This window comes from Vipera berus (genome assembly GCF_964194415.1).
Source record: "Vipera berus genome assembly, chromosome: 3".
NCBI classification, from domain to species: Eukaryota; Metazoa; Chordata; class Lepidosauria; order Squamata; family Viperidae; genus Vipera; species Vipera berus.
In genome coordinates, this window is record NC_138204.1 from 179,524,814 (window position 1) to 179,550,224 (window position 25,411).

The following is a 25,411-nucleotide window of genomic DNA, read 5'->3' on the forward strand; positions in this document are numbered from 1 at the left end:
TGTGTTGCTAATTAAGGATGTGTTTAAATGGGTTGCTTTGCTTTGACGATGCTTTGAGCAAAGCATTCCTTTGAAATGCTTCTAAAATCAGCGTGCTTTCCCCAGCTTCTAATATCAAGCTGGCTGCATTGATTTGCTTCACCTCACTTCTGAGGCTTGCCTTGGTAACACCAGTAAGTGAAAAAAGCTTTTGCGCATGTTAAAGCATACTACTGCATACTACTGCTGGCTATATGAACTGCTGGCTGAGGCTTTGACATGACACAAAGTATCATTACCATCATCAGCTCAACAAGAATCACAACACATCTGCAAACCAAGTTTGAAATAAATTCAAGTTTCCCCTTAGATGCAAAATGAATTATAGAATTTTTTTCAATTATGATTACTGTAGCGAGATTAGTATACGTGCAGGATAGAAAGATTTGACACCACCCACTTGAGAGGAATGCTTGGTGAAATGGACAGATCTTGCTGAGGTGGCTAAATTAACTTCTTTGATTAGAGAAAAAAAGTTATTGATGTCTGGAAACTACTCCTGGACTTTTGCATAAAAATGAACTTGTGATTTATGTGTTTTGTTGATTAGATATATTGTAGAAACAAGGGTAATATAACTTGAGAGAGGTCAAATAAAATTTGAGAGAGATTAAATATAAGGTTATATATAACTTATTATTGGAATTCAACATTATGGAAGCACAAGCAATAGAACACAGTCAAACTAGAGTCTTGGACTTTAAGAGAGCTAATTTCAATAAACTTAGAGAGGGCTAGGGAAGGATTCCATGGATGAGAATCTTCAAGGGGAAAACAACTCAAGAAGCTTGGGAAATTTTGAAAAGTGAGATAATAAAAGCCCAGTCTAGCACAATACCAACAAAGAGGGAAAAATAACAGCTCTCAAAAGAAACCAGCACGGCTGCATAAAGAAGTCTGATAAATTGAAAGATAAAAAGGACAAGTATAGAAAGTGGAAAGAGGGGCACATAACTAAGGCAGAATATCAACAAATAGCCCGAGCCTGCAAAGATGAAGTGAGAAAAGCTAAGGCTCAAAATGAACTAAAATAACAAAAAAAGCTTATTTCAACATGTAAAAAACAAGGGAAAAGTTAAGGAAATGATTGGTCCATTAGTGGGGGAAAGTGGCAAGAAGGTGACAAGCAACAGGGAGAAAGCAGAACTATTTAACTCATTTTTTGCATCTGTCTTTACACAAAGGGAAAAAACAGACCAACCTATCAAAAATAGTGCCATAAAAACAAAATAGAAACACAAGTTAAGATAGGCAAGAAAATGGTGAGCACCTGTCCAATCTAGATGAGTTCAAATCACCAGGACCAGATGGATTATACCCCAAGGTTCTCAAGGAACTGGCAGACGTGATCTCAGAACCACTGAACTATATTTTTCAAAGACCCTGGAGCACTGGGGAAATACCAGAGGACTGGAAAAGAGCTGATGTAGTTCCCATCTTCAAAAAAGGAAAAAAATTGGATCCAGGAAATTACAGACCTATCAGTCTGACCTAAAAGCCAACATGGGTTTGTCAAAAACAGATCATGCCAGACAAATCTTATTGCATTCTTTGACCAAGTAACAAAATTAGTGGATCAGAGGAATGCTGTGGATATAATTTACTTGGACTTCAGTAAGGCATTTGATAAAGTAGATCACAACCTACTACTTGCTAAGACAGAAAAATGTGGGTTAGACAGCATCACCACCAGATGGATTCGTAGCTGGCTGACCGGCCATACTCAGCATGTGGTCCTCAATGGAACTGCATCTACATGGAGGGAAGTGTGTAGTAGGGTGCCCCAGTGCTCTTCAACATCTTCATCAACAATTTGGACAAGGGGATAGATGGAGAACTCAGCAAATTTGCAGACGACACCAAGCTGGCAGGAATAGCCAACACTCCAGAAGACAGGCTTAAGAAACAGGAGGATCTGGACAGACTTGAACACTGGGCGCTATCTAACAAAATGAAATTCAAAGTAATGTTCTACATTTATACAAGAAAAACCAAATGTACAGGTATAGTATAGGTGGTACCTTGTTTAATAGTAGTAAATGTGAGAGGGATCTCAGAGTCCTAGTGGACAATCACTTAAATACAAGCCAGCAGTGTGCTGCAGCTGCCAAAAAAGCCAACACAGTGCTAGGCTGCATTAACAGACAGATAGAATCAAGATCATGTGAAGTATTAATACCACTTTACAATGCCTTGGTAAGGCCACACTTTGGAATATTGCATCTGGTTTTGGTCACCACGATGTAAAAAAAGATGTTGAGACTCTAGAAAGAGTACAGAGAAGAGCAACAAAGATGATTAGGGGACTGGAGGCTAAAACATATAAGGAACAGTTGCTGGAATTGGGTATGTCTGGTTTAATGAAGAGAAGGGCGAGGGAGGACATGATAGATATTGGACATGTTCCAATATCTCAGGGGCTGCCACAAAGAAGAGGGAATCAAGCTATTTTCCAAAGCGCCTGAAAGCGGGACAAAAAGCAACAGGTGGAAACTAATCAAGGAGAGAAGCAACCTAGAACTACGGAGAAACTTCCTGAAAGTTAGAACAATTAACCAGTGGAACAACCTGCCTTCAGAAGTGGTGAATGCTCCAACACTAGAAGTTTTGAAGAAGAGACTGGACAGCCATTTGTCTGAAATGGTAAAGGGTTTCTTGCCTGGGCAAGGGGTTGGATTAGATGACCTCCAAGGTCCCTTCCAACTTTATTATTATTATAACAATATCAGCAGCCATTTTTTGTATCTTTTTTTCTATTTTTAACTTTTTTTCTTTTCTTGCACTTTTTGCTCTTTGACTTTTCTTTTTTTCTTATTTGATACTCATTAGTATTAGTTTTTATTTCTCTTTTAAAAGTTTTAATAAAAAGTATATATTTGAAAAACTTAATTCTTTTGAATAGTCTTTTCCTAAACACATTTATACAATAGTAAGCCAATTGGCTTCTTTGGTGCCACAGAAATTTTAAATATTTTATCAGACTGTAAAAGGTCTAATTTTCTCTAGAATGGACCAATGGTTCCTATGTGTAAAAGTTTCACGGAGCACCATTTCTTAATGTATTATATACCCCAATCTTAGTTGTTTTCATAATACAAGTAATCTTCAACTTATGACCACAATTGGGACCAGAATTTCGCTCTTAAGTCATTGTGGTTATAAATTGAGGAATTATGTGACCACCCTGTTTTATGATTGGTTTTGCGACAATTGTGAAGTGAGTCACCGTGGTTAAGCAAGCCATGTGGTTAAGTAAACCACATGATTGTAAGTGTAAACCCATTTTATCCAATGGTTGTTTTTTTGTTAAAAAATGCAATAAAAATAAAAATGCAAAAAGCAATGACTGTGGGATGCCATAACCAATCATCAACTGAGCCAATTGCCAAGAGCCTGAAATGTGATCATGTGACTGCATGGGTGCTGTGGCAGTCTTAACTTCAAGGACAGGTTTCAAGTAACTTTTTTGAGTCTATCTTAAGTTCGAACGATCATTAAGCAATTGGTCATAAGTTGTCTAGCTGTCTGTCTATCCATCTTTCCAAACCACCCAATTCCCTCCAACAGTGGCTCTGGATATACAATATAATATAACAGATAGTTAAAAAGTTTGTGAAATAAATTCAGTAACGGTTGCCTAGATTTAGTTCTACAGCACATGCAAAGATTGGCATACTATGTCATATTATCTATTGGTCTTTATGCCACAAGTCTTTGCAATCTCCATAGGAAGCAAATGGTCCTAATATGTTCAACATCACTTTCAATTATATCCTTAGTATAATACAACTCAAGACATATTCTGGGAGTAATATGGTTAAGGCCACATTATTTTATTTCTTTATGCCTCCATGATTCTAGTCCTATTTTCCTCCTGAATGGTCTTTTTCTTACCTTTATAATGATTTAATGACCGATCACTAAAGTGTATGTCAGTATTTTTGAAAATAATGACTCCACTAGTGAAACATTCTTCTGTATTTTATTGCAGCAAATGTTAACACAGAATAAAAGGTACATATTTTAATAGTTCCCTTCACCTTGTCTCCATGGCACACTTATGTAAACAAGAAAAACATATACCGGTAGTAGTAGTATAACAGAAAATTTGATCACAGCATAATCATCAGCATTTCAAAAATACAGATTTGCCATACAAAAATTCAATTTATTTTACCCAAAATGATCTTAATTATCCTTAAAATTATGGCTTTATAAAAAGTATTGCTGTCATTTAGAAATGTGCAATTTTAATTCCATGAAAAATAATACTTTGCCTTGATCTGTATGAACAGATTGTTTCCTAAATATAATAAATGTATATGGCATAATCCTTCTAGTACAATGTTCTCATTTGCTGCAGCGCCTGTGCATACCCAACAAATAGGAGAGACCAAGGCAGTTACAGCTTATGGGAAATCTTTCATGCATAGATGAGGAGAGTGAGAGAGAGGAGTAGTAGTCCACAGAAATACCTGATAAAGTACTATGTACACATGCAAACTATGTAGTCCTTGTTATCTTGGATTTCAACATAATAAAAATGCACTGCATTTATCTCTATTTTTTTTTAAAAAAAAGTTACGTCCAATCACTACCTAAAATATACAAGCCACATATTCTATTGCTATTCTAGTGAACCCTCAAAGATTCAAATAGTATGTATTTCCTATAAAAATCTCAGTTTTAAATGTAACTGCTTTTTATTTTTTCTGAAAGAATATCTTTAAATTCTGCAGGACTGATAACAATTCTCCTACATACTGCCTCAGTTAATATTCACCATTTGTAAGCAGAGTATTTATTAAGAAATATATGTAGCAAACTATTTTTGGTAAAGCATGTACAAGCAGTAATAATTAAACTGTAAGCCTAAAATCATTTACTTTTGAATCTTATTTACTGCAGACGTTTTATTATTATAAGAAGTTACAAGGACATCACTTACATAGCAGAGATAATAATGAGGCCAAAAGACAAAGGGAAATCCTGTGTTTTAATATTAAAGTTTCACCAGAAGAATCACTCCATCAAAACATAAAAACATAAAACAATATATTTAATGATCCTTTTGGAATAGGTCCTTGGTTAAATTATTTGCTTTATCTGGGCTAATGTCAGATAAATAATGGCATACAAAATTACTATGTAGAAGTCCAAGTCAAAATTATTTCACAGTCCTATTTCACTTGTTTTTTTGCCATAAGGCATGTAAATATACCAAAATATTTTGTTCACACTTTAAAACTTTGTAAAATCAGATTACATCCATATTTTAATGTTACACTATAAATAGCACACTTACAATTATGTGAACACCACATATTAAGATTCAAATACAATTGTTTGTCCACTAATAGGGGAAAAGTTAAAAAAAACATGTATACTAAATGCTACAAAAATATTAAAAGTGAATATTAGTATCCTAAATATATGCTAAAGTTAACTGGCTTACTAAAAAAAAATCAACTCTGTGCTGTGGTGCTCTCTAATACTTCACTGTTTTAGGAATTTTCGGAAGTATCTTTTGCATTTCTTGTATCATTTTAAGAAATGAATTTGCCATGCATATTAAGCACTTTTTAAAAGGTTTTACATTTTTATGTCATATTAGTAGTTATGGGAAATGAATTAAAAATGGAATTTCTAAATGGAATGGTCTCGTAATTTGTAAAACACTTTTTAGTGCCTAGACCCGCCACTAATTTTCTGAGCTCCATTAATTATGTCATAGAAAATATTTTAACAAACATCTGCTGCCACTGTGTAGAATATGGTTTAAGCTGTCCTCCTGATGTAGGGAGTCTTTTTGAAGCGTTAAGTATCTGAAAAAATAAGGGGAGATCTAAATTAGAGGACCAACCATAAAACAGGTGATTGAGAAATAATCTTTAATATAAATATGCAACTTTGTAATACACTTAATTTAGCTATGTGTTATTAGAAATACTGTTTAATTAAACACAAAGTTGCTATCTAGGGGAAAAGGTAGGCAATAACAGAATTAAAGGACAGTCCCTTGGAACTAAAATGATCCCAGAAACCCAAGAATCTCTTACCCCACCTTTCCTTGATATACCTATTGGATATACATTTAAAAAAAACACCCATTATGATGGGAAAAGCACATGTGGAAGGAAAATTTGCCTAAGATATATTCATATTTATGAAAGCTGGAGTACCCAGTGTTAACATGTTATGTCAAGATGTTTTCCAAAATCCTCATTTTCCCTCTTGGAAAATAAGAGGGAAATAACCTAGAACTAAGGAGAAACTTCCTGACAGTTAGAACAATTAACCAGTGGAACAACCTGCCTCCAGAGGCGGTGAATGCTCCAACACTGGAAGTTTTTAAGAAGAGACTGGCCAGCCATTTGTCTGAAATGGTATAGTGTCTCCTGCCTGAGCAGGGGGTTGGACTAGATGACCTCCAATGTCCCTTCCAACTTATTATTATTATTATTAAGTGGCAATCATTTGCATGTGAGAGAGACTGCCTTTGGCACTATAGCAAGAGTTGTTTGTTTTTGTTTATCTTAGAAATTGTGGCAGAATGTTTGAAAAAAAATGGTGTATATATGTGTGTGTGTATATATGTGTTTGTGTGTGTGTGTATGAAGGGCAGAAGGAATAAAGAAGTTGAAATCAAAGATATTGGAATTAGGTCTTTATATCCAAATCATAATATATTATTTCAGCTACCAATCTGCAAATCATGAACATAAAGGTAGAAAAAGTGGCAAACCAATGTTTAAATAGAAAAAAAATCTAAAATCGCTTATGTTCTCCTCTGCTCTATCATGTCAAACATTTCATATAAAGAGAAATATCTTCAAATAGCACAAAACTGTGCCAAAAAGAAAGAGTCAAGAGAAATATCATGCTGGGAATGGCAGGAATTAAACAAGGAACTGGATTAAACAAGATGTCTGTGCAGGGATAGTGATAGCATCAGATATGGAACCATTACAGATGTCTCAAGATCAAACAACAGAAATATGAGTAGTTTATTTCTTGGGGTCCTTTGAGAGAAATTATGAGAATGCAGCTACTAAAAATCTAGTTAATGTTCAAATATGTCAGTTGCAGCTGAACTACTCATTCATATTCAGACCAATGTAATATAATAGGATACAATAGAAGTTGCTATATCACCAAAACTACTGTTGAAATACTTAGCAATTGTTCTATGGGCTCCCCACAAAGCTTTCACATCAACTCAAATTCATTTCTAGTTAAGAAGGTAAGATTCATTCAAGCAGTTGTGTAGTCTTGCATCCTATTCCCATTATAGCCAAGCTAGACAAATGTCCCAGTAGATTGTGTCCTAAGAAGAACCATCCCCTTTATATATTTCTCAGCACTTGTACCGCAGGAAGGAGCTATGCTATAAAATGTAAACTGTCATATATATACCTGAATACCTAAAATACCTATATTAATTAATACAAGTATTATATAAATTATATATTAATACTTTGTGCTTTCCTGACTAACTCATAAAAGGAACTACATCTTTTACAACAAAATTCATTTTCCATTTGTATATTTTCAGAGATATGTAAATCCGTACAATAGTTGCTGAATAAATCAAATTTATTTACAACAATAAATATAATGAAAAAAATAAACATCAACTTCATAGTTTGAAGCCATTAATAACACTAATAGCTGTTTTCTATAAACTACTTGCTCTTGATTACGAGACACACACACACACACACACACACACACACACACACACAAGGAATTTATATATACAGCCAAAATCTTTTTAGCTGTGGATGGGGAAAGAGAGAAGAAAATACAAGTGATTTCTGTAGGCACTCTCTTGCATCTGATTCATCCCCCCTCACCTCTTTGCAGAGTGGAGAGATTGGAGAGGAAGGGATTTCAAGAGAATAAGCAGGCACACAATGGGGCATATACTGGCTGTTTGCTGAACGTATTCACAGCTGCCTGCAATTGTTTTCAAGGTGTATTCCTCATAATGTGCCTTACTCTCTTGTAAACCCTTGTTCTCCACTGAATATAAAATAAAAATAATAATTCCCTTCTTATTAATTATGCCAACATCTGAGTGAATATTCCAAAGGGCCAGGGAGTTAGGAGTCAAACAAAAGCGAAAGGTGTGAAACCAATTGTCTTGTCAGTTTTGAAGTGTCTATCCTAGCATTGTTGTGGAGAGAAGCATTTCAAAGGGCAGAGAAGTGGAGAAAAGGAAAGCACAGTTGTGGTTATGTGATTGACCACTTAGTGACCATTTCACTTAGCAGCCCCAACTCAGCTATGATCACTACATGACGACAGTTATATAGCCATGATTCAAAGCTTGATTTTCACTTGGCATCTGACAATGTTGCTCCAGCTAAGCTTGTGCTTCAGGATGGTCAGCCTTAAGAATCAGGGAAGCCAGGATTCAATAGAGCCTGATCAACCACAAGGATCTCCTGTTCAAATGGAGCAGCCAGATGATGAGGAATAACCCCCAAGACCCAGGTTTAGACAAATCCAAAGGTGAGCTGAGCCACATTCCTCAAGGAGGCTTCACACTAAGAAAAGGGCAAGGCATGTGTAATTGCAGCCAGTTGGTTATCCAGATTTTGTTTGCAGTCTTTGTTGGAGACATTTGTTTAACTTTCTAGTTCTTGCTTTTTGTTCCTGGCCACTGGACCAACTGACTACCCAATACTGCTGACTGCGGTTATCTGTCTAAAATTCAGTAAATGTGCCAGCTTTGAATACGCTCTCTCTCTCTCTCTCTCTCTCTCTCTCTCTCTCTCTCTCTGTGTGTGTGTGTGTGTGTGTGTGTGTGTGTGTGTGTGCGCGCGCGCATATAGGCAACCCTGAAACAGAACATTACCTGTACTGAACTATTACTGTTTAATAGTATGGATGATCCATACCACAATAGATAAGAATTGCCAAAGTTTAGATTATTACTTCTAAACTTTACGTGTGAATATTAGCAAAATTAAATGCAATGCAATTTGCTCATTTAAAATTAAAATATTTTTTTTTAAAACTAAAAGAAATAATGCTCTTAAAATGCCCTTTGTAGTTCTTTTTAGACAATGAACATTATATATAAAAAATTCCAAACAACACTCTGTAAGCCATAATTTGCCTTTCTCATATGGAAAAACGCAGCATTAAAATTTGATTAATCAGCAGTTTCACTTCAGTTCTTGAAGATCTATAAGATATCAATCTACTTTTCAATGATAACAGTTCAAAATTTGGAGTATAGAAAGAATACAGAAAATGAAAGGAGTTTCTGGAATTTCAGTTCACTATATTTTCAAATCCTGAAAAACATGCAAAACTGATATGGTTGTTTTACAGGAAGTTGATTACACAATTCCTGTTTTTTGACAATCAACTTTCTAACAGCAGGCTAAACTTATAGGAAAGAATTCCATGATTATCCATGCAATTACACTAATTAAACTGCCCTGCCACGTGTGTCTGCCCCTTATTAAAGTACTGCTTAGAATTCATACCAATAGGAGCCACAAATCTAGAAGATTTGAAATGATTTTGCTATATCGTAGATGATGGAAAAGTGCAGTGAATGTAGGAGGGGTAATAAATTATGCTATATCATATTTTGCTATATATCTTATAAAAGTATGGCTATTACATGCCATATTAAGAAGTAAACAACTATGTGCTTTCCAAGAGTATATTTTGAAAATTAAAATAAAAATCATTATGGAATAAGTTTTGAAAAGTTCCTATTGCAGATCAGTAGTTCACAAAAATGGCCATAACTAACACTCTTCTATAGACATCTGTTTTTTATTGCAATAAGTTAATTATTTAATGGTATCTATTATCCTACTTTATACATATCTCATTTTTAATATAATTTTTGTCCAAAGACTTTAAGGCAGGCCTCCTTTGTCCAAATTTCATGGTTTTATCTATACCATTATTTAAAGACTAATCGATATTGTAAAAATTTTTATCTACTGTCAGCTGTTTTATTAAATGCTTATTAAATTAGACGTTGAATTGCCAACCCGAATAAATACAATAAAAAAATAGGATTCTTAGGAATAAAAAATAAAAAAGTGCTAGAAATACATAAAAATATCAACCTGACAATTATTGCCTTGTTCTAATTGCTTGTTCTACTTGAAGAAAAATAATTCCTAAACTCTATGGTTCTGAGTTGGTCAAGAAAAAAACTATTTATCTTTTTAACTTCTACTACAAACCTCAAATTTGCTTATGAGTTTTATTTCTACTTTTATGTAAAATGTCTCTTATGAGCACTGCGTGAAAATTACTTTTAATTAAAAATAAGAATCTGAAGAGGTGACTTACCAATTACATCATCCTCTGTATAGTCTTCTGTGTGAACAGGAGCTTCTGTAATTCAAAGATTTTTACTCAATTATTATGACACAAGCTTATAGATGTTATTACAATCTCTTATGATTACTAAAACATTTTTCCCCTCAGAACTGAAATGATGCAAATATATTTAAGATCCTTACATGGCAAAGAAGGGTAACATTCTGCCAAAATTGGGATTATTCAAATAGGATAAAATTCCTAAATAGAGAGGACACAATCCATAGACATATTGTTGTATTTAATAAGTTATATTGGCAACTGACAAGTGTTACTATTCACACACAAGCTGCCTTTTTTTCACAAACATCTTCTACTTTAGGTAGTAATTTTCTTGATAAAAAGTAACTCAAATGTATATTGTTATAAATCTACTCATACCATATAAATATAAAAGCAGAAAATATATTTACTTATTTTTGCACAGTTTTGGTCACATCTAGTTACTGGTGCTAGTATATACAATGTACTAGTTTGAATGGACAAATATTGTACTAACCTGTCTCATGTTGTTGAGCAGCCACATGATCTTGTGTATGTTCCTCCTCATGTACTATGAATAAGTTGAAAAAAATGGTATTTTTAAATTATGTATACTTGTTTCTTGAAATATACTCAGTAATTTCAATAAAAGAAATTGATGTTTAATCTGTTTTACAGTATTTTATTTTTTATTTATTTTTTTTTAATTCCATTTATATCCCGCCCTTCTCCGAAGACTCAGGGCGGCTTACAAGCTTAGCAGTAGCCTTCATTCTATGTATATGCCTGCTCGTTAGGGCTTTCATACACCCCCCAAGCGGCATTATTACAAAGTCAGCTTAATTGCCCCCAACAATCTGGGTCCTCATTTTACCTACTTCGGAAGGATGGAAGGCTGAGTCAACCTTGAGCCTGATGGGATGCGAACCTGCACTAATTGCAGGCAGCTGGTGTTACTTAAGGAGGCATTAGCCCACTGCTCCACCAAGGCTCAAACAGTATATGTAACCTTATTCTGAATTACCTGGGATAGATTAAACAAATTACATAGATTATAGAAAAATAAAAATAGAGATGAAATATGAAATAGAGCACAATTGCTAACCATAACACCCCAACCAAGATAGTGTCTGGTCTAATGGCACATATCACCTTTAACATTAACAGAAACCAAAAGATTCAATTCAGGTGGAAATGGGAATTTTAGGTGTTCCCAAAATTGCTGCAAGGCCATGGAAAATGAAATGAAATGAAACCCACTTAACCCTTGCTGTTAAAGTGATTAATGTTCTTTGCAGAACTTCTATCCACTCAAATTTTATACTTTTTTGTTTGTTTGTTTCTTTATACAGGTAGTCCTCAACTTAAAACCACAATTGACCCCAAGTTTTTTTTTGCTAAGAAGATAGTTAAATGAGTTTTGTCCCATTTAACTTGGGACACACAATTGTTAAATGATTTACTGCAATTGTTAAGTTAGTACACAGTGCTTTTCCATTGACTTTGCTTATCAAAAGGTTGCAAAAGGTAATCACGTGTCTCTAGGATACTTCAAGCATCATCCACACAGGCCAGTTGCCAAATATTCGAATTTTGATCAGATGACTATGGAGATACTACAACACTCTAAGGTGAAAAACAGTCATAAGCCACATTTTAAAGTGCTATTGTAACTTGAATGGTCACTAAACAAATGGTTGTATTCAAAGATTACCTGTTCATATCAAAGCTTGGGTCCCAGAGCTAAATCTTTGCAATAATCTGATTTCTGGGTACTCGTGCCAAATAGTAAAAAAAAGAACACAATTTCATATCTAATCTGCTTTCAGTAAACATTGAAATTTCTGTCTCCTACTTCATTCAAGGAGCTACAAAAGGCATATATTTGTTGTTTTTTACTGTTTTTCTGACAACTCATAATGCCCTCTTTCCCATTCAAACAAGAATTAACACCAAATCTACTCCGAAGGACTTCACACATAAAAATAGGAAAATCATGCTTATTTGCACGCATTCAAACATATAAAACAGAAATAAATGTCAAGGAATATACAAATATGATCCAAATAACTGCAATGCTTGCTAGACAATTAACCACATTTACAGCTGTTTGCAGCATCCTGCAATTACATGATCACAAGTAAACCTAGAGTTTACTTACTGTTTTTGGCAAAAGTGCCCATAACAAACAATGGGTTTGCATTTGCTCAATGACTTAATGATAATGCTGAGTTGCTTAACGATTACCACAAAAAAAGTAAAAATTAAACATTAAATTAAAAAAAGGTAACTGCAGGGTTTTTCTGCACTGACCCATTTTATGGAACACTAGATCAGGGCTTTTCAACCTTTTCACCCATTGTACCACTTTTAGGATATGTCAACATCTGAGTACCACCAGTCGCCTAGCAAGGTGTCAAAAACTTGATGACACCCCCCCCCCAAAAAAGGGAAAAAAGTGATGAAGTACAGGTAGTCCTCAACTTACAACAGTTCGCTTAGTGACTGTTCAAAGTTACAATGGCACTGGAAAAAGTGCCCCCCAAGCCACAGCCGAGTAAGACACCTGCCTGCCCGCCCGGTGGTGCTCTTCCTCCTGTCCAAGGTTTTCATCGTTGTGAGCATTTCTGTTGAGGATTGGCAGCGGGGATGGGGTGGGGTGGGGTAGTGTTTGGTTTTTATTTCTCTTCCCCCCCAATCTGCTGGGTGGTTGCAGCAGGTTTTGGTCACTTCACATGACCCTGGGACACTGTGACCGTCATAAATATGAATCAGTTGCCAAGCATCTGAATGTAAATCACGAGACCCTGGAGATGCTGCAACATTCCAGCTGATTGACACTTCTAGGCTCAGCAGAAGCACCAGGGTCAGTGCTGAGCTCCAGCTGGAGCCTGGCGCTGATCCTGGCACTTCCGCTGAGCCCTGACAGCCCTGCAGCTCCAGCCGTCTCTCGCTCAGGCTTGTGCGGTGCTGCCACCGGTTCAGCTCATTCCCCTCCCCCGCTACCACTTCTCTAGGATGGTCGCGTACCACCTGCCAGGTGCCAATGTACCACAGGTGGTACCTGTACCACTGGTTGAAAAGCCCTGCACTAGATGATCAGAATGAAACCTGTTAAGTCTTTCATAAGGCCCTAAAATTGGGAAAGGAGTCCGGCAAGGCTGTATACTGTCGCCCTGCCTATTTAACTTATATGCAGAGCACATCATGAGAAAGGCAGGGCTAGATGAATCAAAAGTTGGAATTAAGATTGCCGGAAGAAATATCAACAACCTAAGATACGCAGATGATACCACTCTAATGGCAGAAAGTGAAGAAGAACTAAAGAGCCTCTTGTTGCGGGTGAAGAAGGAGAGTGCAAAACTTGGGTTGAAACTTAACATTAAGAAAACCAAGATCATGGCATCTGGCCCTCTCAATTCCTGGCAAATAGATGGGGAAGAAATGGAGGTAGTGACAGATTTTATTTTCCTGGGCTCCAAGATCACTGCAGATGGGGACTGTAGCCAAGAAATTAAAAGACGCTTGCTCCTGGGGAGGAAAGCCATGGCAAATCTAGACAGCACACTAAAAAGCAGAGACATCACCCTGTCAACAAAAGTGCGTATAGTCAAGGCTATGGTCTTCCCAGTTGCAATGTATGGCAGTGAAAGTTGGACCATAAGAAAGGCTGAGCGCCAAAGAATTGAGGCCTTTGAACTGTGGTGCTGGAGAAGACTCCTGCGAGTCCCTTGGACTGCAAGGCGATCAAACCGGTCAGTCCTAGAGGAGATCAACCCTGACTGCTCTTTAGAAGGCCAGATCCTGAAGCTAAAACTCAAGTACTTTGGCCACCTAATGAGAAGGAAGGACTCACTGGAGAAGAGCCTAATGCTGGGAAAGATCGAGGGCAATAGAAGAAGGGGACGACAGAGAATGAGGTGGCTGGATGGAGTCACTGAAGCAGTAGGCGTGAGCTTAAATGGACTCCAGAAGATGGTAGAGGACAGGAAGGCCTGGAGGAATGTTGTCCATAGGGTCGCGATGGGTCGGACACGACTTCGCAGCTAACAACAACAAGGCCCTAAAAACCTGGCTATGTTCTTCTGCCTGGGGTGCTAAATGTGTTGAGGGCCCCATTTCCTGGCTGTATTGCTAACTGGCCAAATATCTTGGCTACTATGTGTATTTATTTAAATGTTTTAAAATATTTTTAGTGTTTTAATTGTAATATATTTTTGGAACTGTAAGCTGGCCAGAATCATTAACTGAGATGGGTCGCTATAGAAATTGAATAAATAAATAATAAAATTTGGTCAGACACATGATGATCTGTTTTATGACTGTCACCATTGATGAATACAATGGGCAGGCTCCATTACGGTTGTAAGTCAAGGAATATCTTCACAGGTTCCAAATTATACAGTGAAGCTTTCTTGCAATACTGCATTTGTTTATTCCAAAATTGTTTGTATAAAATGCATATAAATGAACTTAACAAAATATTTACAATAATTAATAATTACATTTCCATTTTTTATCTTAAATAATTCATGGATATATACCTGGTTGAATAGGTTCAGTAACAGAATCTGGAACATCTGCATTACCTAAGAAATAACAACATCTCTATTAATAAATTATTAATAATTTATTAATAAAACTCATAAGGCACAATAAAACATATTTCAACTACTTTTTTAAAGACTGTTGCTAAGGTAAATAAAGTCATATCCTTGCCATCCAAAATGGTTAATGCAATGAATAAGGCTTTTCCATACTCTTAATTGTAACATTTGCATTTACTTCTTTATTTGATATAAAGCTGCGCATCTCAGGTTACAGTATTTAAAACACTATAAATAACAGAATATAATACAAAAGTATACTTTTTCTTTTTATTAATATACGTAAATACATTTTACTAATATATATAAAATATATTTAAACTTGGCTCTGATTTTCATCTGAGTTTGGTTTAAACAAGTAACAGTAGGAAAACCAGTGCCTGACAGGTTTATTATTCAGTTTAATATTTATTCAACAATCCTTTAAAAAAAGAACATTTCATCTATTTCTGTAAACTTGAAGCACTCAAATATTTCAGCACATTTAAAAATCAATTACTTCTGGTAAGAGAAAGAATACTTTCTTTTATTCAACAGTGTTTAATTTTGGGGACCAGAGAGGGATGGGATGGTGGTTTGTGCTATAGCTCAAATGTTCAGTTTATTCCTGTTCTATGTTTCTCCACTGGAAAGAATTACCAATATTTTCAAGCAATGTTCATTCTTTATTTTCTTTTGTGTAGCTCTATTCTATGCATACTTACTTGAAAATACAACCTATTTGATTTCATGAGGCTGGACTTCCAGAGAAGAAATAGTGACTTGGAAGAATTCTCCACTAAAAGCAGAGCTGATGACAGTAGAGGAATGAAGAATTGGCCAGTAGACTAGCTCTTTGTAATCCTCTTTGGACGAAGAGCACTTGAGATTGCCTATAAGTTCTCCACACAGCACAGGGATGATTAGAACTTTGACTTTGGAAAGATGAGGGAAAAGCCATCTTGCTCAAACTATATATTCCACGTGTTCTGAGCATCATAATTACATGCACAATGCTTAATCATGGTGTCATGATGACATCTGCAACTGTGGATTCAAGGGCCTTCCTTTTAACATGTCACACTTGACATACATAAAAAGAAGTGGAATTTCAATCAAATGATTGCAACCCTATCTAGATTTCTTTATTCTTCTGAAGCAAATGTCTCTGCAAATCAGGTATCACTTGGATCTTGTTCATTAGGAGTCAGAATGTATTTGACCACACATGAAATTCACCAGCATCAATTTTACCTACTTTGCTTGTGTGAATCTTTACTCTAAAATGTGGTGGGAGTAATCAGAAAGTGAAAGTTAAAAATAAATATTTCCTAATAATGTACTGCACTAAAATCCTTAGAAATAAAAATGACCAAATTATACTTACGTTCATGTATTTGTTCTGGATGATCAGCAGATTTTGTAGATTTATTATAACAAAAAAATGGAAATTTTAGGAATACATAGCTAACAATAAAACATTTCTGAAAGCAACTTATTTAAAAAAGTATGAATCTATAGCTAGAAGCACTTTATAAGTAGTTTTCAGTTGATTGTATTACTGATGTTTGAAGTATTTTATTACTTCCACTAATTCCCTTAAAATGTTATTATATTTCTACCTGTAAAGTAGTATTGTTCAAGAGATATTATTCAGTATGTCCTTGCTTACCAATAAATTCAAAAGCAGATTTTTATATATTTTATTTTTTTTAATTTAATGTATGTGTTTTATTTCACTTTATGCATTCGCATAAGAATCTTAATTAATGGATGTTTCTTACATTTTCTACTCTATAGAGGATACAGAAAACACACATATGTAGTCATCCTAGAATATGTACAATTTCCTGTTTTTGCTATGCTTTTAGCAGGAGTTGAAAGTAAGCATTGTAGCTGCTGCTAAATAGGGTACCTGCAATCCAGCAATAAATAATTCTATAACAGCTACAATTCCTTGTTCTAATTATTTATTTATTTATTTATTTATTGATGGGATTTATATCCCGCCCTATCTCCCGAAGGACTCAGGGCGGCTAACAACAAAACATATAATAAGTACAGAAATCAAGATAAAAATGAAATTGAGAACATCAGTGCAATAAATTAAAATTAGAAAATTTAAAAAATGAATTAAAAATACTAAATATAAATTAATTAAAATGCCTGTCAGTCTAGGTCAGCCTGGTGGAACAGGTGTGTTTTGAGGCCGCGGTGAAAGGATTGGAGGTTTTGGGCCATCCGAAGCTCAGGGGGGAGCTGATTCCATAGGGTTGGCGCTCCCACAGAGAAGGCCCTCCCCCTGGGGGTCGCCAGCCGACATTGCCTAGCTGACGGTACCCTGAGGAGGCCTTCTCTGTGTGAGCGTACTGGACGATGGGAATTTTTTCCCGGCAGTAGATGGTCCTGCAAGTATCCCGGACCTAAGCCATGTAGGGCTTTAAAGGTAAGTACCAGCACCTTAAATCTCACCCGGAGGGCAACTGGTAGCCAATGCAGCTCACGGAGGGGTGTAATATGGGAGTATCGGGGTGCTCCCATCACAACCCGTGCAGCTGCATTCTGCACCAGCTGAAGCCTCCGGGTGGTCTTCAAGGGCAGCCCCATGTAGAGAGCATTACAGTAATCAATAAGGGAGGTAACGAGTGCGTGGGTGACTGTACGTAGGGCATCTCGGTCCAAGAAGGGGCGCAATTGGTATATAAGACGAATCTGTGCAAATGCCCCCCTAGCCACGGCTCCAATGTGATCTTCAAAACTGAGTCGTGAATCTAGGAGGACGCCCAGATTGCGTGCTCTATCAATGGGAGGTAACATCTCTCCTCCTATAGTCAGAGATGGAACCTCTTGGACTAAACGAGATGGCGGTATGTACAGCCACTCAGTCTTGGCCGGGTTGAGTCGAAGCCTGTTTTCTCCCATCCAAATCTGTACCGCTTCCAGACAACGGGACATCACATCGAGGGCATCACTGGGTTGGTTCGGGGTGGAGATGAATAGCTGGGTATCATCAGCATATTGATGATATTTCACCCCGAAGCTACGGATGATCTCTCCCAGCGGCTTCATATAGATGTTGAACAGGAGGGGCGAGAGCACCGAACCCTGAGGCACTCCACAATTAAGAGGCCTAGGGCTTGACCTCTGCCCTCCTGCCAACACCGTCTGCGAACGGTCCGAGAGGTAGGAGGAGAACCACCGCAGAACGGTGCCTCCCACTCCCAGCCCCCCAAGACGACGCAGTAAGATACCATGGTCGATGGTATCAAAAGCCGCTGATAGATCTAATAGGACCAGGACAGAGGAATAACCTCTATCTCGGGCCCGCCAGAGATCATTCACCAGCGCGACCAATGCCGTCTCCGTGCTGTGCCCTGGTCTGAAACCCGATTGGTACGGATCTAGATATTCAGCTTCCTCCAGGTTCAAAGGGAGCTGTCGTGCCACCACGCTCTCAACGACCTTCGCAAGGAAGCGAAGGTTGGAGACAGGACGGAAGTTGTTTAAAACAGCTGGGTCCAGTGCCGGTTTCTTGAGGAGGGGCCTTACCACCGCCTCTTTCAAGGCAGTAGGGAAGTATCCTTCACTCAGTGAGGCATTGATAACTGCTAGGAGCCAGCCTCGTGTAACCTCCCAAGATGCATAGACTAGCCAGGAGGGACACGGGTCCAACAAACATGTGGCAGCACTTAGTTTCCCCATGATCTTGTCCACTTCATCCGGAGTCACAGGATCGAACTCTTCCCAAATGTACTCGGCCAACTTCATCGTTTTCCTCTCGTTAGATACTGCCCAGTCAGAGTCCAGACCAGCCCAAATCTGAGCAATTTTGTCCACCAGATATTTACTAAATTCCTCAGCCCGTCTATGTAGGGGGTCCTCTCCCGTCTCTTGACTTAAAAGGGAGCGGACCACTCTAAATAGGGCGGCCGGGCGATTATCTGCGGACGCAATGAGGGTGGTGAAGTAGGCGCGCTTTGCCACCCTCATTGCCACAAGATAGGATCTAGAAAAGGATCTTAACTGTGTTCGGTCAGACTCAGACCGACTGGTTCTCCAAATGCTCTCTAGGCCCCTTCTCTGGCGCTTCATCTCCCGCAGGTCCTTGGAGAACCAAGGAGCGAGTCGGGACTTGCGCCGGGTCAGAGGCCGCAAAGGGACAACACGGTCGAGCGCCTCCGAAGCAGCCTGTTGCCAGGCATTAACTAAAGACTCGACCGGGTTGTGGGAGAGGGAGTTGGGAATCAGTCCAAGCGCCATCTGGAATTTATCTGGGTCCATCAGGCGCCTGGGGCGGAACCACCTGGTCGGTTCCGCCTCCTGACAGCAGGGGGTGACGTGACGTATTATTTTTTTGCTTTGCCTACATTTATATAAGTTTCCAGTTAAATGTTCTGAATCTGAAATAACAGTGCCATCACTATCTATTTGAAAACACAGTATAGATACAGAATTCACAGATGAAGAAAATATTTTGTGTCCCATACAGACTGCAGTTAGAAAACAAATGGATTCAGAAGGCCACAATTTGGAATGTAACAGCTTTGTATTAAAAATATTACTTTTCATTAAAAAGAAGGGAAATTTTTCTATACCATAAATTTACAAATAAAATGTAAATCAGTTATTAGAATTACAGCAACAGAACATTTCCTATCATTGGCTAAAACGTTGATAGCATTTTGATTTTCTTGTAATTGAAAACCTTTTTTAAAAAAAAAAAACCTTTTCATTCTATGCAAGTAAAATCACACATGAGAGAGTACTTATACTTATTTCTGAAAACTGCAGAGGAATGTATTAAATATATTTCTTGGCCAATTTACATCCAAACGTTGAGTGGAGTAGATATAGATATTATAAATATTTAATGCACAGTAAGTCAATAGGAATCTACATACCAGAATGTTCAGTGAAGTCTTCCCTCTCTAATTCTAAAAAAAGATTGCACATCTTAATATTAAACATGGGAAGTTGCTATGAATTAAAATTTTCTGTTATTATGGACCAAGTAGATCATATGTTAAATACACATCATTTGTCTTAGTTACAATAATCATTAATAATTATAATAAAAATAAAAATATATAAAATAATAATTAATCATTAAACATTGTTTACAACAATATGTTTTTTTTTAATTCCATTTATATCCCGCCCTTCTCCAAAGACTCAGGGCGGCTTACAAGCTTAGCAGTAGCCTTCATTCTATGTACCGGTATATGCCTGCTTATTAGGGCTTTCACACACACCCCAAGCGGCATTATTACAAAGTCAGCTTAATTGCCCCCAACAATCTGGGTCCTCATTTTACCTACCTCGGAAGGATGGAAGGCTGAGTCAACCTTGAGCCTGGTGGGATGCGAACCTGCACTAATTGCAGGCAGCTGGTGTTACTTAAGGAGGCATTAGCCCACTGCTCCACCAAGGCATGTTAAGTCATGCATTAAAAGCAAAGTGTCTGCTCTATGGAATCTGCAATAAAAATGGTAACTGCCATTTCCTTGTGTCTGTTTCAACATACTTCACAGCACATTGAAATTCTTTGGGAAAAGTAGAAGGGTACCAATACCTTTGGCCACAATATTGTTTCTAGTTGGTTTGGCATGGCAATTTATTTGCACTGACATATTAGGTTTTGCAAAGTTGACGAGCCACCTCTTTCCTACCCACTCAGTGCTCTATCATTGTTTCTCTACATAAGTCTCACGTGTTCAGCAACAAAACAGATCAGCAGAAGATACCAATCAGCTGGAAAAATCTATGTAAACATCACATAACCACAGAATTTATATAGAGTCAAATAGGGCAAAACCTTGGGAACGCATAAGTAAGCTAGCACTCACTGAAAGAGACTTAAAATACAGCATTATTTGTTTGATATGACAGATGAATGATGGAAAACAATACCCTGCTAATAATTACTACTGAAATCCTATTAGAAAACCATGAAAAACATACCAACTTCTTCTACATAGTCAGGCTGTTCTGTATTTTCTGGACCAGATTCTGTAAATGAAAAGAATATTAAGATCTGTAAAAAAACATGGAAAGTATATCCTTTCAGGGGTAGTTATGACAGAAAATGGAAATCATGACCTCCTTAAGTATCATAAAAAGGTAAAGGTAAAGGTTCCCCCACACATGCGTGCTAGTCGTTTCTGACTCTAGGGGTCAGTGCTCATCTCCGTTTCAAAGCCGAAGAGCCAGCGCTTGTCCGAGGACATCTCCGTGGTCATGTGGCTGGCATGACTGGATGCCAAAGGTGCATGGAACGCTGTTACCTTCCCACCGGAGTGGTCCCTATTTATCTACTTGCATTTTTACGTGCTTTCGAACTGCTAGGTTGGCAGAAGATGGGACGAGTAACAGGCGCTCACTCTGTTATGCGGCACTCGGGATTCGACCCACCAAACTGCCGATTTTCTGATCGACAGGCTCAGCATCCTAACCCACCGTATCCCTTTAAGTATCATACTGACTCCTAAATGGCTGAAAGCCACTGTTCTTTCACAGACGTGTTCCTTACTTGTACTTGCTATCTAGAAAGTGTGATACAGTATTGAGTGCAATTACTATTGTCTTTTGTTTAAATATGTAAGACCATTTTCTCCCCAACTGCTAGTTACCATTCCACACACTTATACATAGTTTCACATTACTAATTCTATTTGATTCACAAAACTGGAAATGAATACTCTCTAGGACACCGGTCGGCAACCCGCGGCTCCGGAGCCGCTTGCGGCTCTTTGAGCTGTCTCCTGCGGCTCCCAGCCGCCCGGTGCGTGCGCACCTCTTCGAACGGGCAGTGGTGCGCGCGCACCTCTCCAAATGGAGAGTGGCACCGCCCATTCCGAGAGGTGCGCGCGCACCTTTCAGAAGGGCGGAGGTGCGTGCGCACCTCTCCAAGCCGCCGCCGTCCCGTCCGGAGACCTGCCGCGTTCGTCAAACATTGACGAACACGGCAGCTGTGCAAACGGGATGGCGGCGGTTTGGAGAGTGTGCACGCACTCGCCAAACCGCCGCCATCCCGTCCAGAGACCTGCCGCGTTCGTCAAACATTGACGAACACGGCAGCTGTGCAAACGGGATGGCGGCGGTTTGGAGAGTGCGCGCGCACCTCTCCCAAGCCGCCGCCGTCCGGAGACCTGCCGACATTTGGGGAGGTTTGGGGAGGTGCGCGCGCACCTCTCGGAATGGTTAGCGGCGCCGCTTCTTGGGAAAGCTGCTGCGGCCCGTCTGCAAAGCTGCTGCTTTCGGCAGCTTTGCAGACAGGCCGCGGCAGCTTTCCCAAGAAGCGGCGCCGCTGCCCGTTCGCACGGAGGTACGGAGACCTGCCGACGTTTGGGGAGGTTTGGGGAGGTGCGCGCGTCCATCACACCCAAAAAAAATGGCAACTGCGCCCGTCCGCGCATGCGCAAGAAAAACCCATTTTGCGCATGCGCAAAACGTTTTTTTGCACATGCGCGTGCATGGACACACGCACGCGGCTCCCACTTTTTTTTATGTGTGATGGAACCGGTTCCCAGTGGCTCTTTTCCTTTTTCAGGTTGCCGACCCCTGCTCTAGGAGTAGCTTAAAAGATTGAGTGCATAGGCTTTCTTTCCTGTTGAGTCACATTCTTCAAAGAAGTCAGAAATTATCGCAGTTTTATAAGATCATGAAGTAACTTTTGGTTCCCCCAAAGATGAATCTGTCAAGAAAAAATAACTCCACTTCTTCAGGGTTAAAACTACTGAGAAATAGCAAGGAACATACTTGGGAACATGAACAATTCTCTTTTACATTTATTTCCAAATATAAAGTTTGTGTGTGTGTGTGTGTAATTTTTTATTCTGCCCCTTAAGATGGAACTAAGCAAATTAAAGGTTGAAATCAGTGCATGTAACCGAAGGGAGTTTCTTCTAAATTCAGAAAGAAATCTTAGTCCCAGTTTCTAGGTAGAAGAAGTAGATGTAACCCTTTTCTGTCAACATTATTTTGTGTGACCAAAAATAAGCAAGATACTTATTACTCTTGATCATTCAAATAGAAAAGGCAGGTTTTACAACTAAATGATAGTAAACACTTTTTATTAACCAATCTATTATATACTTTTAACAATTTACTTTTACAAATCATTAAATATATTGCTTTTAGATGAATATAAATCAGACATACCTGGGATTTCTGGCTCGTTTGTGTCTTCTTCCACATGAGAATAGTCGTTTAAATCTGAAAATTAGGAATGCCATATTATATTACAAAAGCCATTAATATAATTAAGGAGATGCTTAATATTGCTGCCACAAATCTCAAACCATAAGTAAAAAAAAGTAAGAGAAATCAGGTAACAAAAATCTGTATTCGACCCAGAGAAAATCTACAAAGATTCGACTAGTGCTCACAGTAACAATTTCCCATGTGTGAGATTCAAGCACTGACAATTTTTGTATGGATAGCTGAAAAATGTATGCCTTTTCCTAGCGTTCTCAATCAGCAATTTTACTTAAAATAATATAAACTAAGTTTATTTTAAGTTGTAATTGAATTGTTGAAACTCTATCAAAAATAGATTCAAGAGTCCTTGGTCCTTTAGATTCACTTTTTCTCTATATAAAAATTTCACTGAAAGTGCTGAATATAATTTGCAGTTCCTGCATATTCAGTACTTAGTCACTTTGTGGCACAAGTAAGTAAGTAAGTAAGTAAGTAAGTAAGTAAGTAAGTAAGTAAGTAAGTAATTTATTACATTTATATAGCAGTCCATCTTATATAACTCTTATATCAAATTATGAAAGACATTAGATACCATCAGTGTCATATTCTTCTTGATCTCTAGGTTGGTAGTTACTTGCAGGTTCTGAAAGTAAAATGTTTCTTTTTAAATATGTACAAAGATTACAGAAAATTCTGCAAAATTTCAAATTTACTAAATTAAATTAATCTACCAAGGTACAAGCACAGAGGCCCATTCTATATGATACACTGGTATTAGAATTCAAGGATTGTGAACGAGTCTGAGAACTATGCAAGTTTTCTTACAATCCTTTTTTTCTTGCACTTGAATACTCTCATGCCTTTAGGTGTAATATCAATTTAAGCATGAATCTAAACATAAAATCAATTCAAGCAAAGGCACTCCTAAATAAATACCATTTATTTACAAGTAGAAATAAATAAATAAAATGACACATTTCCTGCCAACATCTCTACAAAGGCGAGTAGTGGAGGTGCAAGCAGGGGAAGACCCCAGGTGGTACCCCCCTCAGCCCGGGAGCCTTCCTCCATCAGGGTCTCCCTATCAGCACCCAGTTGGGGGTCTCTGGTTGAGAGCTCAGGGCTGGGTGTGTCACCAAACCCAGCCGGCCCCCAGCAGCCTTGGAGTTCTGCTTTTACTGGTCTCATCTATCAGAACCATGACATTGTGTGTGTGTGTGTGTGTGTGTGTACACACACACACATATGTATGTATGTATGTAAAAAGGATATATATAAATAAATAAAAGTCTGGAAAAAGATATATAAAAGCATATATATTATATATTGCCTTAATATATACATAGGTACATGCACACACACATTTTACCCACACACACAGACGTAAATTATCATATAAAAGACAATAGCATAGACAACATCACGAAGATCTAAGTGAATGATTATAACAAAGCTGAGCTACATACACATTAAACATTAAAACCCTTAATGCCTCCCTGAATTGGTTCAGAAAATTAAATGCTACATAAATATCTGAGAAATATATTTATTTTTCTTTACACCTGAGATACTTTCTTGGGTAGAACTTGATTTCTCTGATATTTCAGGTACTTTATCTTCTATTTCTTCATCATAACTCTGTTCTGTTGTGGGTTCTACAGATACTTCATTATTGTCTTCTTTTTCTTCTTCCTCCTGGAAATCTGTTTTTTCATGATCTTCATCTATTTCACCTTTTTCTTTAAAAAATTGAAAAAAAAAGAAACTTTGAATTCCAGTAAACAGCCTTAATTTCATTAAATCAAACATCCATTTAATAGCGTAACAGAAATTGCATCTTTCCTTTTAAAAAAGCATAAATAGTGGTGCTTAAGTTTGTGAACTCTTTATAATGTTCAGTATTTCAATATAATTTTCAATATTTCTAATATTTCAGGATAAATATGATGTAAATGTAATCTGTTCTCCACACAAATCCTTAAACTAGTCTGTACATTTTTGTATATATCTTTCTTTAAACTGTGCTTGGCTATAAAATTAAAGGGTATTAAAAATCAAAATTAAAAAAGGGTAATATTGGCTTCTTAGTGAATCATTCATTCATTCACTCACATACTCACATCAGGTAAGTCCATTACATAATAACAGAATAAGGAAAGTTGGAAGGGATCTTGGTGGTTTCTAGTATAATCCCCTGCTCAGGGAGGAGACCCTATAGCAATGCAGACAAATAGCTGTACTAT

The 25,411-nt window shown here is 37.7% G+C and overlaps 1 protein-coding gene across 1 annotated transcript in view; it reads right to left on the minus strand.

Annotated features, from left to right (window-relative positions):
- The window catches only part of ASPH (aspartate beta-hydroxylase), a 110,275-nt gene that overhangs the window by 40,411 nt on the left and 44,453 nt on the right, over positions 1-25,411 (minus strand). Inside the window, exons 6-14 of the mRNA XM_081324250.1 lie at positions 24,731-24,907; positions 23,761-23,811; positions 23,130-23,183; positions 20,931-20,978; positions 19,871-19,903; positions 16,357-16,371; positions 14,928-14,972; positions 10,901-10,954; positions 10,372-10,416 (exon numbers count right to left, since the gene is read on the minus strand). Of these exons, the coding sequence (XP_081180376.1) occupies positions 10,372-10,416; positions 10,901-10,954; positions 14,928-14,972; positions 16,357-16,371; positions 19,871-19,903; positions 20,931-20,978; positions 23,130-23,183; positions 23,761-23,811; positions 24,731-24,907 (522 nt within the window). The remainder of the gene's footprint in view (positions 1-10,371; positions 10,417-10,900; positions 10,955-14,927; positions 14,973-16,356; positions 16,372-19,870; positions 19,904-20,930; positions 20,979-23,129; positions 23,184-23,760; positions 23,812-24,730; positions 24,908-25,411) is intronic.